Source organism: Sapajus apella, unplaced genomic scaffold, assembly GCF_009761245.1.
Source record: "Sapajus apella isolate SASKATOON/1434 unplaced genomic scaffold, GSC_monkey_1.0 scaffold98, whole genome shotgun sequence".
Classification (NCBI taxonomy): Eukaryota; Metazoa; Chordata; class Mammalia; order Primates; family Cebidae; genus Sapajus; species Sapajus apella.
This window is the reverse complement of record NW_022437038.1, coordinates 2,660,492-2,680,519: the sequence shown is the minus strand read 5'-3', so window position 1 is coordinate 2,680,519 and position 20,028 is coordinate 2,660,492. Positions and strand designations below refer to the sequence as shown.

At 41.9% G+C, this 20,028-nt stretch overlaps 1 protein-coding gene across 1 annotated transcript; it reads right to left on the bottom strand.

Moving 5' to 3' along the window:
• Positions 1 to 2,736: 2,736 nt before the first annotated feature.
• LOC116536089 (histone H2A-Bbd type 2/3-like) lies at positions 2,737 to 3,305 on the bottom strand. The gene has a single exon (XM_032257754.1). It carries the CDS (start codon positions 3,154 to 3,156, stop codon positions 2,809 to 2,811), a length of 348 nt encoding a protein of 115 aa, XP_032113645.1. The 5' UTR covers positions 3,157 to 3,305; the 3' UTR covers positions 2,737 to 2,808.
• Between the last annotated feature and the right edge of the window lie 16,723 nt (positions 3,306 to 20,028).

The window sequence follows — 20,028 nt, the reverse complement described above, 5'->3', positions numbered from 1 at the left end:
GATTTGATTGTGGTATAAGGTGGATTCAGCAGACTGACTTTGTTTCTGGGAGACTTTAAGGGTCCAGTGTTTAGCTCCCAACTCCTGGACTGTGTGCTGTAACTCTGGAGGACTTGTACGGGACTCTGACTTTGTTCTCTGGCTCCTAGAGGTTTGGAGTCCACTGCACTGGGTGGGGCTGAGGTGCAGCCGCTGCAGCTGAGTGCTAGTGGATAAAGGGGTGTCTGCCTTCTTGCAGGCATTCACCACAATGGTGGTGGCGACACAGCTGGTGAGGGGTTGGGGTGAGGCCCTGCTGGAGACCGTATGTGCTGTTGCACTGGAGGTGGTGTTGGCTTGGGGGCAGAGTACTGGCCAGCACAGGTCTGGGTGCCTTCTCTGTGCCCAGCAAGCAGGCATGATCATTCAGGGTGTGGGAGGATCCACTGTTCTCTGCACAGTGTTAGTGCAAGGGTGAGGTGCTGGCCAGCGCTGGGCTTGCTGGCTCTGTGCCAGTCAAGGGTCCATCTGCAATGGCAGTCAGTGAAGGGAGTGGGGGCGTGGAATGCACTCCCACATGCTGGTGGGGCAAGTAAAGCAAAACCTGACCGTGCAGCCAGCAAAGTGGTGTGGGGAGTTGCTGCAGACCTGGGGAAAGCTGCAATATGGGGAGGGAGCGTGTGGTCTGGTGCGTGGCTATAGGGGCCACCTCACTGGAGCTCACTACCAGTCAGACACATTCCCCACAGCGCAGAAGCTATGTTGTGAGTATCCAGGACACCCAAGACTGCCCTGCAAGCAGGTGTGCCAGGTTGGGGCCCCAGTAAAGGCCAGCAGACCAAAGGGTACTCAGGTCAGACCGAGCCTATCTGGTGTGCAAGACTGCTCTGCAGAGATCAGGTCAGGCCATTCCCCTAGAGCTAAAGTCTCTTATGGGAACAAATTAAGGCTAGGGAGATGGGCCGTCCTTGGCGGTCCTTCATTGTGGACGCTCCAGCACCATATCCTCTGGGCTCCACATCAGCTGGCTTGCTGCCCCACCACTTCTCTAAGCATCATTCCCTGCCATGTCATGTGTCTGCCATGGTTGAGGGGTTCCCTCCTGCCCAGGTTCCAGAGGCCCATGGAAGGAGTGGGTTGCTCCTTGCCAGTTCAACTCACCCATTCCCGGGAGCTACTGTGGTTCAAAAATGAGTCCGGGTGTACCATAGCCCGGGCAGCATTCCCATCTTTCTCCTCTTTCAGCACTGGTTCTATGTCTTCCCTCCATCCACTCTAGGTGTCTCTTCTCTGAGGAGCTGTCAAAAGCCTGCCAGCTGTCTCAGTCCCCCTGTGAGAGATGTTCCATTTGTCTGCCTCTGGTCGGCCCTCTTGCCATCTCTTTCTGAAATCCTGATGCTGTTTCTGTGACCAGAAATATGACCTAGGAACTTAACTCTTGTTTGGGTAAGTTACCTTACAGTAAAACTGGTTTTGTTATATGTCATCTCCCTTAGAATCAAAGCTTCCAAGAACCATTGACCGCATGAAGTGAGATCTTACTTCTATACATATTGAGCCTTCAAAAATCTTTTATTTTTATTCAATTTCTGAAGATACTGGAGGGATAATTATTGAGAGGGAGGTAAAGAGTAGTCTGTTAGCCAGATCCTCATCTTTCACACCACAGAGTAAATATATAATATCCAAAATCAGTACATCAAGAAATAACAGCATTGCTGAAAATTCAGAGTAGAGAAACATGTTGAAAACACCACAAAGATAAAATCCCCCAAATCTAGAATGTGGGAACTTTCATGGCACAAATGACCTACTTAATTTTTGTAAATGACATGGGAATATGGCGGACGGGCAGTGTTATAGATTAGAAATTTAAGAAACAAATAAACGTAATGCAATATGCTGATTTTGTTTGGATCTTAATTCAAATAAAGAAAAGATAATATGTGAGCAGTTGGGGAAATTAAAACACATGTTGGGTACTGAATGCTAGTAAATAATCATGAAAAAGATATTAGAATGATGTTTTCAAAATGCTCCTCATATACTCGAGACATATACTGAAGATTTCAGTGAAAAGATATGATGTCAGAGATTTGCTTTAAAACACTCCAAGTCGAGCCATACAAAAAAACTGTACTCATGAAGGATCACAGACCTAAATGTAAATATCTAAAACCATGGCTGGGCTCAGTGGCTCACACCTGTAATCCCAGCAGTTTGGGAGGCCTAGGCAGGTGGATCACTTGAGGTCAAGAGTTTGAGACCAGCCTGGCCAACATAGTGAAACCTCCCTGTCTCCACTAAAAATCCAAATAAGCCAGGCATGGTGGTGCGCACCTATAATCTCACCTACTTGGGAGGCAGAGGCAGGAAAATCGCTTGAATCCAGTGGGTGGAGGTTGCAATGAGCCGAGATTATGCCACTTCACTCCAAACTGGGTGAAAAAAACTGTGACAAAAAAAAAAAAAAGGAGACAAGGTACCTGCCTCAGGAAATTTACCGTCTAGTTGACTTGAAGAGGAGACTGACATTTGACTGTTAATTATGACTAAGACTCATAATTAACAAATGTTTCAATAACAACAAAAAACCACTGTATATGTAAAATCTCAAATTCTGTTTATTTTTTTTTTGCCAATAAACACTTTATTGACAGAATTAATGAAGGCCCAAGACTTTAGGGCCGGTGGGGGCAGGGGGTTGGTGGTTTGGGGCAGAGGGGTGGTGGTTTTGGGGCGGGGGAGAGGTTTGGGGCTGGGGGTTTTGTGGCCAGGTGGGTGGATGAGCAGACGTGCCGGGTCCCAGGAGTCTGGCGTTGTCAGCAGCTAGTTCGGGCCGGGAGCCACTTGAGAGATGGTTGTTGTATGAAAGAGGGTGCTCAGCAGCCCGTTATTATGAACCGCCATGTCCAACAGCCGCGGAGTGATGATCCTCTCGCCGTTGTTTTGGGCCTCCTTGACCGCCAGCTCCAGGATCTTGGTCGTCAGATACTCAATCACCGCAGCGAGGTAGACTGGCGCGTTGTGACTCAGGCACTGGGCGTAGTGGCTTTCCCGTAGACTGCGCTCCATGTGGCCAACCGAAAATAGAAGTTCCGCTCGGGCGGTGCGAGAGCGGGTATGCCCCCGGCGGCGGGCACCAGAGGACCCTCTGCGGCTCCTCCTCTCCGACATGCTGGCTATTGGGTGCCCTATCTCAGCTCGGCTTGTTCTAGCACAAGGTGCCTCTCAAGATGACCGTTACGGAGTCCGGTACTGTGTATCCTAGCGACCAGGGCCAGGCCCCTCATTGGCTGGGGAGCCGAGTCCAATGGGCACGCACATCCTCGTGCCACCACATCATCACGTGGTAACGGCCTAGCACGCACGTGATGACAGCCTCACCAGGGACACGCCCATCAGGTGACCTCATCGATTTCCCTTTAACTGCCAGTAAGAGCTATGCTCTCTGGTGCCCCCATTAATAGAAAAGCAAACCAGCCCTACCTTCCATGGCTTTTCACGGTTGAAGAAATGTTACCATAAAATAATGAGATGGTTTCACAAAATACACACCATGAAAAATACAAACATTGCGTCCATTTTTCAAATATCACTGAAAAAATATTTCTTCCTCACTTTTAAAAAAGTCTAAATGCCTTTTCAAATAGTGTCTACTTTGTGTACCTTGTTCTTGAATTTCAAATGCACTCCTAACATAATTTAACAATGAATAATAATTCAGGAGTCAATTCTGGTACTGTTATAGAGGAAACTGCTTAAGCTCTAAAACAAATAAACAGCAAGAGGTATTTGAGAGGTCAATAAAAAGTTCTTATATTTCAGATCTTTCCGATTTTTCTCATCCATATTCTCTAACTGAAAAAGATCTTGTGTCTGCCAGTTGGTGGCCTGCCCTTAGACCAGGTTTAATTAATTAGCAGTCTTCTCCAGCTGTCATCTGGCCTTATTTGCCTAGACACTAGCCACAGCTCAGTACATTACTGAAGCTGAGATTCAAACCATGACCTTTTTGGTCCACCAAGCCACAGTGACTCAACAGCCAATCAGATCTACCTTCTCTCTCCACTGTGCCGCAAACCTCATCACCCCTGAAAATGGACGGCAAGTTTAACTTTCCATATGTAGACCAGTGTTTCTCAAAGTGTGGATTCCAGACAAGTGTCTTGCACATGACTGTGGTGTTTGTAAGAATGCAGATTCCAGGGCACTGTTCTTAGAGATTCTGATAGACTAGATATGGATGAGGCCTGATAATATGCATTTTCAAATGTTGCACTCTGTGATTTTCCTTGAGACTCATTGATTGACGGTGCAAATACAATTAGGGAATAAGGCCTATAGGACCCAACTTCATGTCCTAAAGGGTCAAGATGGAAATAGTTCAATTTGCTGCTAACAATGTGAAAAGAATCACTTAGGAAACTTGTTAAATATACACATTCCTAGGTCCTAACCCCAAACTAAAGGAATCATAATCATAAGGAGGGCCTGAGCATCTGTATGTTTAACAGCCTCCCTTAGGTCATTCTGATATATTTTAACAGTTGAGAGCCTTTGTACCAGATCGATTACTTCAGGGTATCTAGCAATTGGCAGAGTTCTTGGTAACTTGCTGAGGACTCAGGAACCTATTCCACATTCTTGGAGTGTACCTATTTTAAATGACAAAGATACATACATTTTTGTGATGCTTAGGGGATACTTTACATTGAATGTGGTTGGCGTAAACACGCTGCAGGCTTCGGAGATGGAAGAAAGCAAAAGATACTTTGGTGGGAAGTAGGTGATAACAGGTCCTGAGATAGCCAAACGTTTATGACCTCACTCCCTGTATATCTAAAGCAACCCACCCCACTCCACCAATCTCCCCACCCCATCATGAAGCGCTGAAGGTGGTTAGAGTCCTGCAAGAAGAAGCCAGTGCCCACGTGGGGACAGTAGGATTTTGTCTTAGCCATTTATACTACTCCTATTGGTTGTCCACAGATCAGCAGAATACCACTTCCCTAGCTCCAGGAGCAAAGTAGGACAGCGTAGATAGACACAGAGTCATGTCACATTGCCACGTGTGTTCTCACACTATCTGTTATTACTCCGTGCTCATTGGTCGGAGTAATGCATCTAGGCAGGCAGGTACCATGCTCTCCTGGAAAAAGAGAACACCTTTGAATCATCCTACTGTCTATATTCTATGACTATCTACTAATTCCCTCTCTCTTTTCCTTCTGGGTCCGGAAGGGTGCCTTAGCCATTGAGGTGACAGTCAAGTAGAAGAATGAAACTAATTTGAATCTACTACCAAGAGTTATGATATCTTAACATGATTCCAGAGTATAACAAAAAAGGACCTCATGGCTAAAGGAGGTATATGGGAACTCTTCCCAAAGAGCCTATTTCAGTCATTCTCCTGGAACACATCATAATCCACCTCTAGGCTTTTCTAAATGATTCACTTGCATCCTTAACACTACATGTCAAAAGCTAAACCCATCTCCTCCAAACTAATTTCTGTTAATGACATTACCATCCTCCCAATTACTCGGGCTAGAAACCTAGAGGCTATCTTCAGTTCCTTAGTTAACCTCATCCTCTACCTCCAATTAAGACTTTAAACCACTACTGGCTGGGGAACAGTGACTCATGCCTGTAATCCCAGCACTTTGGGAGGCCAAGGCAGGTGGATCACCTGAGGTCAGGAGTTCAAAACCAGGCTGGTGAACATGGCGAAACCCCGTCTGTACTAAAGATAAGAAAAATAGCCAGGTGTGGTGGCACATGCCTGTAATCCCAACTACTTGGGAGGTAGAAGTGGGAGAATTACTTGAACCCGGGAGGCAGAGGCTGCAGTGGGTCGAGATCGTACCACTGCACTCCAGCCTGGGCAACAAGAACAAAAGTCTATCTCAACAACAACCACCAAAACACTTTATACCATTACTGATCCAACCAAATAATGATGAAGACACTAGGGAAAAGAAAGTAAAGAACAGGTAGGAAGAATGATCAGGAGACATTTGATAGAATTTAACTTCCAGAACATACAATAGCAACAGTCTCCTTCATGTCTCCACTTACACCTTCCAGGTCCTCTTCTCCTAATTCTTCCCTCCCACAGGCTTGTAACTCCCCTGTCCAAAAACCTTTGTTTTCTCCTTAATCTTACCTTCAACTCCTCCTCATGCACCCAAAATGATTTTTTAGCTTTTTCCCACTCTTTCCCTACTTATAACCTAAACTTAAGCCAAATTATACCATTCCTTCTGTCCTGAACATGCCCCTTGTTTTCCTTGCTCAAGGTTTGTACTAATGCTCTTCCTGTTATTTGAAAATTCCTTCCCCCTCCATCTGTTAAATCTGTACTCATGCCTCTGGGTCTAGCACCAATGCTGTAATACCTCCTTCATCCTTCAACTGAATGTATTATTTCCTTCTCAGGACTAAAAAGGGCCTCACATTTTAAAGCTGCTTCTTGCATTCTGCCTTACCACACTTTTATTCCCCCATCTAGGGGATGGAAGGCTTGTATTTCCACATGATACCTAGCAGTGGCTTTCCTACAGCAATTACTTTAAAATTGTTTGGAATGAATGAATTTCCCCTTTCCTCAATTGCTAGGGAAATTCCCTACGTGAAACCTACTTGTATTAGTAACAAGAAAAGCTTTCATCCTAGCACATATCTTGATTTCTTTCTCTGTGCCTGTGCCTATCTCTATGCCTCTGTCTGTTTTCTCCATCATTGTCTTTGTCTCCTTAACTCCTTCAGTCTCTATCTGGCACTGTCGATCTGTCTTGTAGCGTCTTTTCCAGTGTTTTCCTTGTTGCTGTAGGTATGTCTTTAACTTTATCCCTGCTTTCTCTTCTGTCTGTCCATTTCTGTTTCTCTGATACCTACTCCCTTCTAACCTGGAGGTCAAACTCTGAAGCCCTTTTAAAGCCCTGCTTAAACTGAAACTTATAGGAGAGTGTTCTTGGGTCTTTTCAAGTTGGAACTCAAAGAGAAGGCTAAAGTCTGAAAACCTTGTAACTGATGAAAATCAACATTTCAGGGACAGGTGACTTCCAGTGCCTTTGGTAGAGGATATGAATTGGAATCTTCAGACACACTGAATGCTTAATTTACATGATAAGGCATAAATATATAAAAAGTGACCCACAACAGCTAATCACAATAACAATGCTAATTTCTCTAACTCTGGCTTCAAAGATAAGGACGTATTGGAGAGCAAACAAAAAGTTCTTGAAAATCATTGACCATTTTAGCACCTTGCCCAGGAGACTCTAAGGATTCATATATAAGTATAAATGAATTGAAGCTAAACACACTTAATAATAATGCCAACAATTTTTTCGGTGCTTAGTGTGAGACAAATGTCTTACATATATTAACTTATTTAATCCCAATGCAACATTTTGGGAGGAGGAAAACTGAGGTTGAGGGTAGCTAATTAATTCCATGGTCAGCCATCTCCAGGAAGGGGAGCTAGGATTTGAATTCAGGTGTAGTCTGATTCCAAACCCTGGGCTCCTAATCACTCCAGCACTTCTCAAACTTGTCAGCTCTTAGGAATCCCTTGGATGCTCATTAAAACTTCAGATTCCTGAGCCCTATCCTAAACCTACAAAATCCCAGGGGAAAGATTTGGGAGTCCAGTGTTTAACAAATGACCCAAGTGATTCTATGTGTCAGAACTGTTTGAGAACCAGTGCACTAAATAGCTTCCTTAACCATGATATAAAGGAAGGGAGAGTTAGATTTTTCCTGGTAGTTACTAGCATTACTTGACCCAGCGTCTTCCATTCAGTCCTTTGCTAGCCTCTCCTTTACAGAGAATCAAAATCAGCCTTAGATTCTTTGTTTAATCTATTGTTTAAATGTACAAAAGTACCTGCCCTGGGAATATTTGAATTTTGAACTTAATTTCACCAAGTCAGCAAAGAGATGGTGCTTTATTTGTGGGATGGAAGTGAACAGAAGATTATGCTGTGTTTATGTGGGAAGTGAGGGGACGAAGGGGTTGATATTTTCTTACTATGTAGATGATTGACTATTTCATCCTTTTAAAGTTCAGCCTTTATTATAAAAATAATTTTTCTTTCAATGAGTAGAATAGATCTGGTACTAATAATCGTAAACATCAAGGAAACATACACACTGAAAATACAAAATGACAATGACTTACATACAAATTATCGACTGTCAGACCCTATGCTAAGTGATTTACATGAATCTTCTCCTTGAATATCACAACATACTTGTGAAGTAGCTACTTTAATGATCTGTATTTTACAAATGATGAGGCTGAGGCACAGAGAAATTCGTTGCCCAAGCCTAAGAGTCTGACCCAGGTTTGTTTGACATATTAAAAGAGAAACTTGAAATAAATTTAACAGAGTTTAATTGAGCAAATAATGATTCATGCATCAGGCAGCAACTCTCCCCACTCCTTGCCCCCTGCTCCACAACCAGAATAAGTTCAGAGAGACTCTACTGCACTGCCACATGGTTGAGGGTAATTTATGGACAGAAAAAGTAAAGTAATGTACAGAAAATGAAAGCGAGATACAGAAACAGCTGTATTGATTAGAGTTTTTGTCTTATTTGCACTGCACACAGTTTGAACATGTTAGAAATAGTGAACTCCAAGTTTCTCTTCAAAGAATGAGTATGTAAGTATATTCAGCTCTCTTATTCTTTAATTAATTCTCCATTTTAAAGAATAACTTCCTCATAGTTTCAGTAAACAACCTTTTTCACCAGTTCTAATCAGTAGTTCATATCTGTTCCCCCAGTCCCCTGCTCTGTCCTGACTTATCCTAGTCACCTGCTCTGGTCATCTGCTCCAGTGACCTGCTCTGGTCACCAGCCCTGGTCACCTCCTTTGACCTGAGTCACCCCTGGTCACCTGCTCTGACCTGTCCCATAAACATCCTTCCCACCAAACTACCCACCCTGCCACTCTGGCTCGTAACCCTGCTGCCTTTAAAACAGCCAATCGGAATTAGCTTAGACTGTGTGGTCTAACCCTAGCCAATAGGGGAACAACATGGCAGTAGGGGCTACCTGCATCAGGAATAAGAACGCTTTTCTCTCTTTTGTCCAGGTGTGCGCTCACCATTGCTCCATCTATGAGATGCACTCTTCTATAGAAATAAATTGCCTTGCTGAGGAAATTTATATTCAACTGCTACTTCTTTTCTGACAATGAAAATTTACATATAACAAACAGTTGGCCACTTTTGATTGGCTGAATCTTGGAGATTGGTACAAGAGTAGGTTACACATTCAGTTAGGTTACAGTTCACTATGTATGGAGAAACCTTTAGGGTGAAATTAAAAGGAGGCAGCTTTTTTTTTTTTTTTTTTTTTTTTTTTTTTTTTTTTTTTGAGACGGAGTTTCACTCTTGTTACCCAGGCTGGAGTGCAATGGTGCGATATCGGCTCACCGCAACCTCCGCCTCCTGGGTTCAGGCAATTCTCCTGCCTCAGCCTCCTGAGTAGCTGGGATTACAGGCACACGCCACCATGCCCAGCTGAAGTTTTGTATTTTTAGTAGAGACGGGGTTTCACCATGTTGACCAGGATGGTCTCGATCTCTTGACCTCGTGATCCACCCGCCTCGGCCTCCCAAAGTGCTGGGATTACAGGCGTGAGCCACCACGCCTGGCCAAGGAGGCAGCTTTAAGCCAAACTTTTTAACAGACTGCAGTTTGTGCCCTTAACACTTTGCTGCACACCCTCCACTTCAAATAGGTCAAAGAAAGATTTAGGTAAACTCAGTGATTATAGATTCCTAGTAAGATATGAAAAGATGTTTTGGGATATTGAAGTGTTTTGAAAAATATTTTGAGGTTAATTACTTTGAATGGAAGCACAGGGTTCTTTTACAAAGATTTATTTTAGTATCACTTCTAAAGAGATGCTTATATGATTCAGTACAGCATTTCTTGTGTTCTTATCCTCTTTGGTTTATTAGCAACCAATTCCTTTAGTAAGTTAGGGTACCATTTGGCTCACTTACGCCTATTTGGAATTCACAATGAATTCAGAATCCTTTTTTGAATCCTCAGAAACCAAAATCTCCCAAATTTTTACATATATATATATATATATATATATGGTTTTTCTTTAGTCAAAGATTCCCCCAAAGTAGAGTGATGAAGTGAGAGGAATATGAAGACATTCTTTTCCTTTCTGGAATTATCTCATTTCTGAAATTTTTCTCCCTATTATGCAAAGAGAGATCACAGTGATATAGAATATGATAAAAATGCTGCTCACCTAGAAGAACAAGAAGTACAAGGTATTTGTTTTGGTTTTGTTTCTTGGTTTGAGACAGGGTTGCCCAAATTGGAGTGGAGTGACACAATCATAGTTCACTACAGCCTTGGCCTCCTGGGCTCAGGGGGATTCCCCTGCCTCAGCCTCCTGAGTACCTAGAAAAACAGACACACTCCACCACGACAAGCTAATTTTCTTTTTATATTTTGTAGATATGGGGATTTTCCATGTTGCCCATTCTGGTCTCAAAATTATGGGCTCAAGGAATCCTTCCACCTCTGATTCCTCAACTATTGGGATTACAGGCATGAGCCACTAGACCAGCCCAAGGTGATATACATATATATATTGGGCCCAGGATTTACATATATATATAACATGTATGTAAATAATTCTTTTCAGTTCATAAAGCTCTATCCAAATTATATATTCTCAAATAAAGGCCTAATCACTTTCAAATGTCTGAGTACTTATAATTTCCAAATTTAGAATTCCTTTCCTCTACCCAAACCGTACAAATAAAAATAAATCAGAATTTTGAAAAAAATTCAGCTGTCAAAAACAAGTGATTATCAAAATAGCTAAACTAATACATTAATCATTAACTGATTTATACAACTTAGTGACTTCACAAGGGAAGGAGAACATTTTTCAACATGTCTGATGTTGACTTATTAATCCTCCTTCTGCAAAACTGCTTTTAACAAATCAACATACATGCTTAATCAGTATAAATGTAATCAGTAAATAATGGCAGCCCCTCTTTCCCATATTTTCATGCCCAGGATACAATCACTTTCAAATATTTTAGGTTTTAGTTATTCTATTAACTCATATGTGGAGCTAATGTCATTTCTTTCTATAACAAAACACCTATAGCTATCATTCAACTACACAGATTATGAACATTTTACCACTCCCTCCCATTTTTTCCTGGAGCTTTTTTTTGTTTGTTTGTTTGTTTTGTTTTTTTCTCCCTACTAACCAGTCTTTGGGGCAAGGGCCAGTATAACTTCTAGTTGTACTCTCCAGCCCCTTTTTCCTTTCTCACTGTCTGAAACTCTACCTTCCTCTATTGTTTGCAGAGGAAACAATTTTGGTTGCTCGGAACACAGCAGAGATAGTAAAGTCTGTAATATTAAGCCATGTTTTTTCTTAAACAGCATAGATTAGTTTTATGTTTTGGTACAAGTGACATATAATGAACTTGCACATACTTAAACTGTATCATTTGAAAAATTTAAAATAAATATACACCTGTGAAACCACCACCACGATCAAAGTATTGAATACATTCATTCCTGCATAATATTTTCCCGTTGTCATCCTGCCTCTCCCAGTATCCTTTCCCCAATCTGGAAACCACTGATCTGCTTTCTGACACTATAGATTAACTTGCATTTTCTACAGTTTTAAATAAATGCAATCAGGCAATAAGTACCCTTTTAGCCTGTCTTCTTTCACTCATAATTATTTTGAGATTAATTCATATTGTTGTGTGGATCCCTAATTCTTTCATTTTGGTTTCTGAGTAGTTGCCCACTGAATGGATATACAACAATATGCTTATCCATTCATTTCTTTATGTATATTTGAGTTGTTTCCAGTTTTTGGCTATTACAAATAAATTTGTTATGGATATTCATATATTAGCTTTTGTATGAACACATGCTTTCTTTTCTCTTGGATAAACACATAGAAATGGAATGGCTGGATTGTATGGCAGGTGGATGCATAACTTTTTAAGAAACTACCAAACTGTTTTTCTGATGTGGTTGTACTTTTTTTTTTTTTGAGATGGAGTTTTGCTCTTTTTGCCCAGGTTGGAGTGTGATGGCACCATCTCAGCTTACCGCAACCTCCGCCTCCAGGGTTCAAGCGATTCTCCTGCTTCAGCAACCCGAGTAGCTGGGATTACAGACATAAGCCACCATGTCTGGCTAATTTTTGTATTTTTAGTAGAGATGGGGTTTCTTCATATTGGTACAGGCATGGGATTTCACCATGTGCCAGGCTGATCTCGAACTCCTGACCTCAGTTGATCCACCCTCCCAGTATCATTTTTTATATTTCTCCATCTAGCACAGGATTGTGCACCTAGCAGGCTCTCAATAAAGATTTAACTTACATGAGAGTAGTGAGATACAAATGGGAGAATTGCACATGTCCCCTCTACTCACACTTAGTTGTAGTCCTAAGACATAGAGCAGCATGGGATAAGGGATGATATACTTTGGCACATCTATCCCAGCACTAGCTATTTATATTATGCATCCTTAAGCTGCAATAGTTAAAGTTGACTATAGCTGAATCAGTGTTAACCAATGGACATAAGACTAAGAAAATTAGTTGGTCTCGTTTACAAAAGCTGAGAAGGAATCATCCCTATGCTTTGTAATAATAAACTAGTGTCCGTAGGCTCCAATGTATGAGTCATAGAAACTTGAATGAATCTGCTCACTTCCACAATATTTGTGTAGACATGAATTATCTGCTACATACACTCTTACACATTATTTCAGGTGAATCTGTGTACAGGCATACTAAGAGCAAAGAGGAGCTGTTCTTTGTGTAGACAACTGGGCATAGAGTTTAAGCCACCCTATGTAAAGGAGAGGATCTGACTTTATATATAGTGATATTTCATAAATAACAGTTATGTAAGGTTTTTGTTTCTTCTTTCTGACACTTGCACTTAATTAACAACTGCCACCAGAGAAAATAAGGCAATACTGGGTGTTGTAAAAAATACGAACTATACATTTTGCTGCAGTTACAATCATAAGTCAGTAATAGAAAGGTTAATAGTAGCCACCATATGTATGAAAACGAAAAGTAGAGTTTTTGGCTTCCTAAGATTTTTAAGAAACAGAAAGCATTATGCAAATTAGTCTAGACACTTAATTATGTATTTAGTAAGAATCTGGTTTCATTCAATTATCTGAATATTTCCCACAATTCATATCAGGTGTCTGCTTCCTGCTGGGTGTGGTGGCTCAGGCCTGTAATCCTAGCACTTTGGGAGGCTGAGGTGGACAGATCACAAAGTCAGAAGTTTGAGACCAGCCTGGCCAATATGGTGAAACCCTGTCTCTACTAAAAATACAAAAATTAGCTGGGCATGGTGGCACGAACCTGTAATCCCAGCTGCTTGGGAGGCTAAGGCAGGAGAATCGCTTGAACCTCGGAGGTGGAGGTTACAGTGAGCTTAGATTGTGCCACTGCACTCCAGCCTGGGCGACAGAGCAAGACTCTGTCTCAAAAAAAAAAAAAAAAAAAAAAAAAGCCTGCTTCTCTCTGACATACCAGCTATTCTCTGATAAAGTGCTTGTTAGGTAAACCCAGCCTCACTTACACATGTCAAAACCAGGCTTTGTTCTCACTGACTGAATGAGCCAGAGAGGGAGAAGTTTGGGCTGAGAATCTAAACAGTCTTACCAGTAGCAGGCAGCAGGGAGTCAGGCAGTCTAGACATCCCAATAGCAAGCATTAGAAGAAGGTACAGATAAACAGAGCCCAGATGCTATGTTAAGTCCAGTCAGGCCAATGTTTGGTATAAAAGAGGTATGACATGAGATGAAGGTACAAGTCATGAGGATAAGGTTCAAAGCAGACAGACTCAAATCATAAAGAAAGAGAAATTTTAAACATGGATTCCAAGTTAGGCATAAAGCTAAGATGGGTTATAATAAGAATATGCGGCAGCCAAACAAAAAGGGCTCCCTGGAGAACCTCAGCACGCTGGAAGGACGGGGTGGGGCGTTGGGAATTTCTTTTCATTTGCATGGGGGAGGATCCTGGCCTCTCCTGCTCCTGGGTGGTAACCTGGGATTCAATCAGTGAGATGGGGCCAGTTAACAGGAAAACCTCTGTCTTTGCTGAGTTTTTTTCCTTTTTTGTTCTCACCCTTCTATGTGTCCATGAGCCTAATCTTTCTTGGTTGTGTGACAAGAACCCAGTTTTTAGCTGAACTAAGGAGAAAGTTCTGCAACAGCAAGAGGTCAGAATGAAACCTAAAATAAAGGTAGTAGTACTGATCTTTGAGATTATGGTTTTAGAAAAGTTGGAGACAGAGGTTTAACCCAAAAGCAGAAATTCAATGGCTTTAGCTATGGGATTTTTTAGCTCTTAGGGTTCTAAAGCTAGACACTAAGATTAAGGTATTCCTGTGCTACCTCTATTTAGATAGATCTCTGCTACTATTTCTCAACACAGGATGAATTTAATCTTTGTGTCTCTAAATATTTTCACTCACTTATAAAATCTCATTTTAAAATGTGTTCAATCACATATTCATTCAACAAACATTTACTAAATGATTACTGTATTTCAGATACTGTGGAATACTGAGGTAAATAAAGCACAGCTTTGGCCTTAGAAAACTTACAGATTTGTGAGGGAGTCAGCATCTAAACTGATGATTCCAGACTAGTGTGCTGAAAGCACAAAGAATAGAGGGAACTTTCATTCATTCATCCAGTCGACCAAATGTATTGAGTGCCTTCTGTTTTCCATGCATTAATCTGGGAACACAGAGAGTGACCCCCAACCTAGACTTATGGTGTCATGAAAAACTTCCTAAGGTGAAGCTTGATCTGAATCTTGTAAGAGGTAACCAGGTAAAAGGATGTGGCAGACAATATCCATTCTTCCCTTCTTACATACAAACAGACTCTAAATTGTTTTATAAAATCTGCTTCCCCCTTTATACACCATTCTAGGCCTAGTGACCATATCTGACAGGTTCTTTACTCTTCTCTTTGTTGTTGGAATGCAGATATGAAATGTAGAGATGGAACCACCATCTTGAAGCCTCATTAGAATAATGATTAAAAGAAAAAAGATAGAAGGAGTCTCAGACCCTGATTATATCATGCAACTTCTGCTTCCTTTGGACTTCTGTTTAAGCTACTATTGTCGTTTTTCTATTGTGCCGATTATGTGTCATTAAACACAATTCTAAATAATAATAAAGAATACTGGAGTCTGGGCATGGTGGCCCACTCCTATTATGCCAATACTTTGGGAGGCTGAGGGGGGCAGATCACTTAAGCCCAGGAGTTCAAGACCAGCCTGAGGAAAATGGTGAAACCCCATCTTTACTAAAAATACAAAAAATTAGCCAGGTGTGGTGGCATGCACCTGTAGTCCCAGCTACTCTTGGAGCTGAAGCGGGAGGATCACCTAAGCCTGGGAGGTCCGGGTTGCAGTTAGCTGTAATTGTACTGTTGTACTCCAGCCTGAGTGACACATTAAGATCCTGTCTGAAAAAAAAAGAAAAAAAAAACCCTGGGATTTGGTAGGAGAGAGTTCAAGAAAAGCATTCCCTGTATGGGAAACAATGGCATGTGCACAGGCATGGAGTTAATGGAGTTAGATGCCTTCAAGGTGAAGAAACTGTAAGTAGACCAAACTAGTTGGGGTTATGAAGGGAAAGTGGCTAGAGAGATGAAGTTGGAGAGGTAAGTAAAGATCAGTTCTTTGTAATGCATGTTAAGGAGTATCAGCTTTATTGTAAAGGTTGTGGAGCATCACTTATGAATTTTTTGTTTTTTTGAGACACAGTCTCACTCTGGCACCCAGGCTGAAGTGCAGTGGTGCAATCTCAGCTCACTGCAACCTCCGCCTCCTGGGTATAAGTGATTCTCGTGCCTCAGACTCCAAAGTAGCTGAGATCATAGGTGCCCACCCCCAACATAGACCAATTTTTTTTTTGTATTTTTAGTAGAGATAGTGTTTCATCATGCTGGCCAGATTAGTCTTGGACTCCTGACCTCAAGTGATCCACCCGCCTTGGATCTGCACCTGGCCGATGCATTTTTTAATGACCAATATTTGAATTTTAGAAAGATCCTCTTGTTAGAATATTTAGGACCATTTTGGGGAGGAGAGGTTGATGGTGGTAGGTTGTCTAGATAGAACACTTAAATAATCTAGGTGATTAAAACCAACACTAAGACAGTAGAAATGAGAATTGATAGAAAAGTTTGGAATTACTAACTACAGGTCCTTAGAAAAAATTCAAAATATATAAAAAAGGCAGAATCAAAATAGATTGGATCTGTGAATCTAACGAGATAGACATCTCAAAAAGGAGTCACAGGTTTCCGTTTAGGGTGACCAGATGGTTCACCAAGATAGAAAATACAGAAGGAAGTGATGGTTAAGAGATCATCCAAGCTCTGATATTTCTGATAGCTGAAGGAAGCTGAAGTGTTTTGCCAGTTGTAGAAGTATCTCTCAGAAGTACTAATTATACAGCCTGTATTAGTCCGTTTTCATACTGGTGATAAAGACATACCCCAGACTGGGCAACTTACAAAAGAAAAAGGATTATTGGACTTACAGTCCCATGTAGCTGGGGAGGCCTTACAATCATGGCAGAAAATGAAAGGCAAGGAGGAGCAAGTCACATGGATGGCAGCAGGCAAAGAGAGCTTGTGCAGAGAAACTTTCATTTTTAAAACCATCAGATCTCATGAGACCCATTCACTATCACGAGAAGGGCAGGGAAGACCTGCCCCATGATTCAAGCATCTCCTGCTAGGTCCTTCTCACAACACATGGGAATTATGAAAGCTACAAGATGAGATTTGGGTAGGAACATAGAGCCAAACCATATCATTCTGCCTCTGGTCCCTCCCAAATCTCATATCTTCACATTTCAAAACCAATCATGCCTTCCCAACAGCCCCTCAAATCTCAATTCATTTCAGCATTAACTCAAAAGTCGACAGGCCAAAGTCTCTTCTGAAACAAGGCAAGTCCCTTCCACCTATGAGCCTGTAAAATCAAAAGCAATTTAGTTACTTCCTAGATACACGACGACACAGGCATTAGGTAAATACAGCCATTCCAAATGGGGGAAATTGGCCAAAACAAAGGGGTTACAGGCCCCATCCAAGTTCAAAATCCAGTGGAATAGTCAAATCTTAAAGCTCCAAAATGATCTCCTTTGACTCCATGTCTCACATCCAGGTCACACGGATGCAAGAGGTAGGTTCCCATGGTCTTGGGTAGCTTTGCCCCTGTGGCTTTGTAGGGTACAACCTCCCTCCTGGCTGCCTTCATGGGCTGGCGTTAAGCATCTGCAGCTTTTCCAGGCGCACAGTGTAAGCTGCCAGTGGATCTACCATTCTGGGGTCTGGAGGATGGTGGCCCTCTTCTCCTAGCTCCACTAGGTGGTGTCCCAGTAGGGTCTCTGTGTGGGGGCTCCAACCTCACGTTTCCTTTCTGCACTGCCCTAGCACTACCCCTGCAGCAAACTTCTGCCTGGATATCCAGGCAGTTCCATATATCCTTTGAAATCTAGGCAGAGGCCTCCAGACCCCAATTCTTGACTTCTGCACACTGGCAGGCTCAACACCACATGGAAGCTGCCAAGGCTTGAGGCTTGCACCCTCCAAAGCCATGGCTTAAGCTCTATGCTGGCCCCTTTCATCCATGTCTGGAGCAGCTGGGACACAGGGTACCAGGTCTATAGGCTACACATAGCATGGGGAGCCTGGACCCAGCCCACAAAACCACTTTTTCTTTCTGGGCCTCCTAGCCGGTAATGGGAGGGGCTGCTGTGAAGAGCTCTGACATGGCATGCAGACATTTTGCCCCTTGTCTTGGGGATTAGCATTCAGCTCCTCATTATTTACGCAGATTTCTATAACTGGCTTGAATTTCTATTCAGAAAATGGGATTTAATTTGATTTCTTTTTTTTTTTTTTTTTTGATATGGAGTCTCCGTTGCCCAGGCTAGAGTACAGTGGCATGATCTCAGCTACTGCAACCTCTGCCTCCTTGGTTCAAGCAATTCTTCTGCCTCAGCCTCCCAAGTAGCTGGGACTACAAACGTGTGCCACTATGCCCGGCTAATTTTTGTATTTTTAGTAGAGACAGGGTTTCACCATATTGGCCAGGCTGGTCTCAAACTCCTGACCTTGTGATCCATCCACCTTGGCCTGCCAAAGTGCCAGGATTACAGATATGAGCCACCGTGCAGACCTGGGATTTTCTTTTCTATTGCATTATCAGGCTGCAAATTTTCCAAACTTTAATGCTCTGCTTCTCTTATAAAACTGAATGCCTTTGGCAGCACCCAAGTCACATCTTGAATGCTCTGCTGCTCAGAAATTTCTTCTGCCAGGTACCTTGAATCATCTCTCTCAAGTTCAAAGTTCCACAAATCTCTAGGGCAAGGGTAAAATGCCACCAACTTCTTTGCTAAAACATAACAAGAGTCACCTTTGCTCCAGTTCTCAACAAGTTCCTCATCTCCATCTGAGACCACCTCAGCCAGGATTTCATTGTCCATATTATTATCAGCATTTTGGTCAAAGCCATGCAACAATCTCTAGGGAGTTTCAAACTGTCTCACATTTTCCTGTCTTCTTCTGAGCCCTCCAAACTGTTTCAACCTCTGCCTGTTACCCAGTTGCAAAGTCACTTCCATATTTTCGGGTATATTTTCAGCAGGACCCCACTCTACTGATACCAATTTATTGTATTAGCCCATTTTCATGCTGCTGATAAAGACATACCCGAGGATGGGCAACTTACAAAAGGAAGAGGATTATTGGACTTACAGTTCCATGTGGCTAGGAAAGCCTCACAATCATGCTGGAAGGTGAAAGGCAAGGAGGAGCAAGTCACGTCTTACATGGACAGTGGCAGGCATAGAGGTTTTGCAGAGAAACTCCCATTTTTAAAACTATCAGATCTCGTGAGGCCCAGGATTCAGTCATCTCCCACCTGGTCCTTCCCACAACACGTGGGAATTATGGGAGCTAAAAGATGAGATTTGAGGGGAGACGCAGAGCCAAACCATATCACAGCCTCAACTCTTAAAGTTGACATTTATACAAACATTATTTTCTGAAAATTTACAAGTAGATTGAGATCAGGATAATAGTATTTTATCTTTGCATACTACTGTGCTTATTCTGTCTTTTAATATGTCTTAGATCACCGACAGAAAAAGTATGTAAAAGATAATATCAAAACAGCTGTACTACAGGAAATGTAGTAATGGTTTTTGTTTTTTTGTTTTCTATCTCAGCCCAGTTCAAAACTAGGTAAGGAGAGAATGATGAATAGAAAGAATAACAAGGAAAGAAATGTGCCATAAGAGTCATTTAGCAGATGTTATTTTAATGTGTCTGACATAGCTCTGCATAGTTTTACACCTTTATGAGTTTATTGTGATAATGGTGGCAGGAAGATGCAGGCTCCAGGCATTGCTAAGTAATGATACAATTCTGAGTTTTACTTGATCCTTCCTTCCATTAAAATGTTTTCACAAAGTCTGTATTCTTTCAAATCAGCCTAGAGAGTAATAACATAAAGCATTGGCAATGTCAAAGGAGATGAAAAGAACTCCCATTCTTTTCCATTTAGATGTTGTCTCTTTTGTTAGGCCAAGCCTGGATTAAGGACAGAGTATAGACTATCACCTGTTATCAGCCATGTACCTGCTAACAGTAAAAATTTGCTGATGTTCCATAGTCTAGTGACAATGACTGAAAAAGGTTGGTCTAGCTCAGACCTCTGTACTTTATGGCATAAACCAGGAGCCCATATTTGGACAAAGTAGCTATAGAGCAGTAATCATTCCATCTTATAAGGACTTGGCTTATTGCTACTTGCATCTAAAGGCAGCACTGTAAAAGATTTAGAAAAGCTGTTGTTACTACATATATATTGCTGCAATTCTTTTCTTTCTTTCTTTCTTTCTTTCTTTCTTTCTTTCTTTCTTTCTTTCTTTCTTTCTTT

Bases quoted from the DNA above. Each gene is read 5' to 3' on its own strand.
- LOC116536089 (XM_032257754.1), bottom strand. From the start codon at position 3,156: ATGTCGGAGAGGAGGAGCCGCAGAGGGTCCTCTGGTGCCCGCCGCCGG.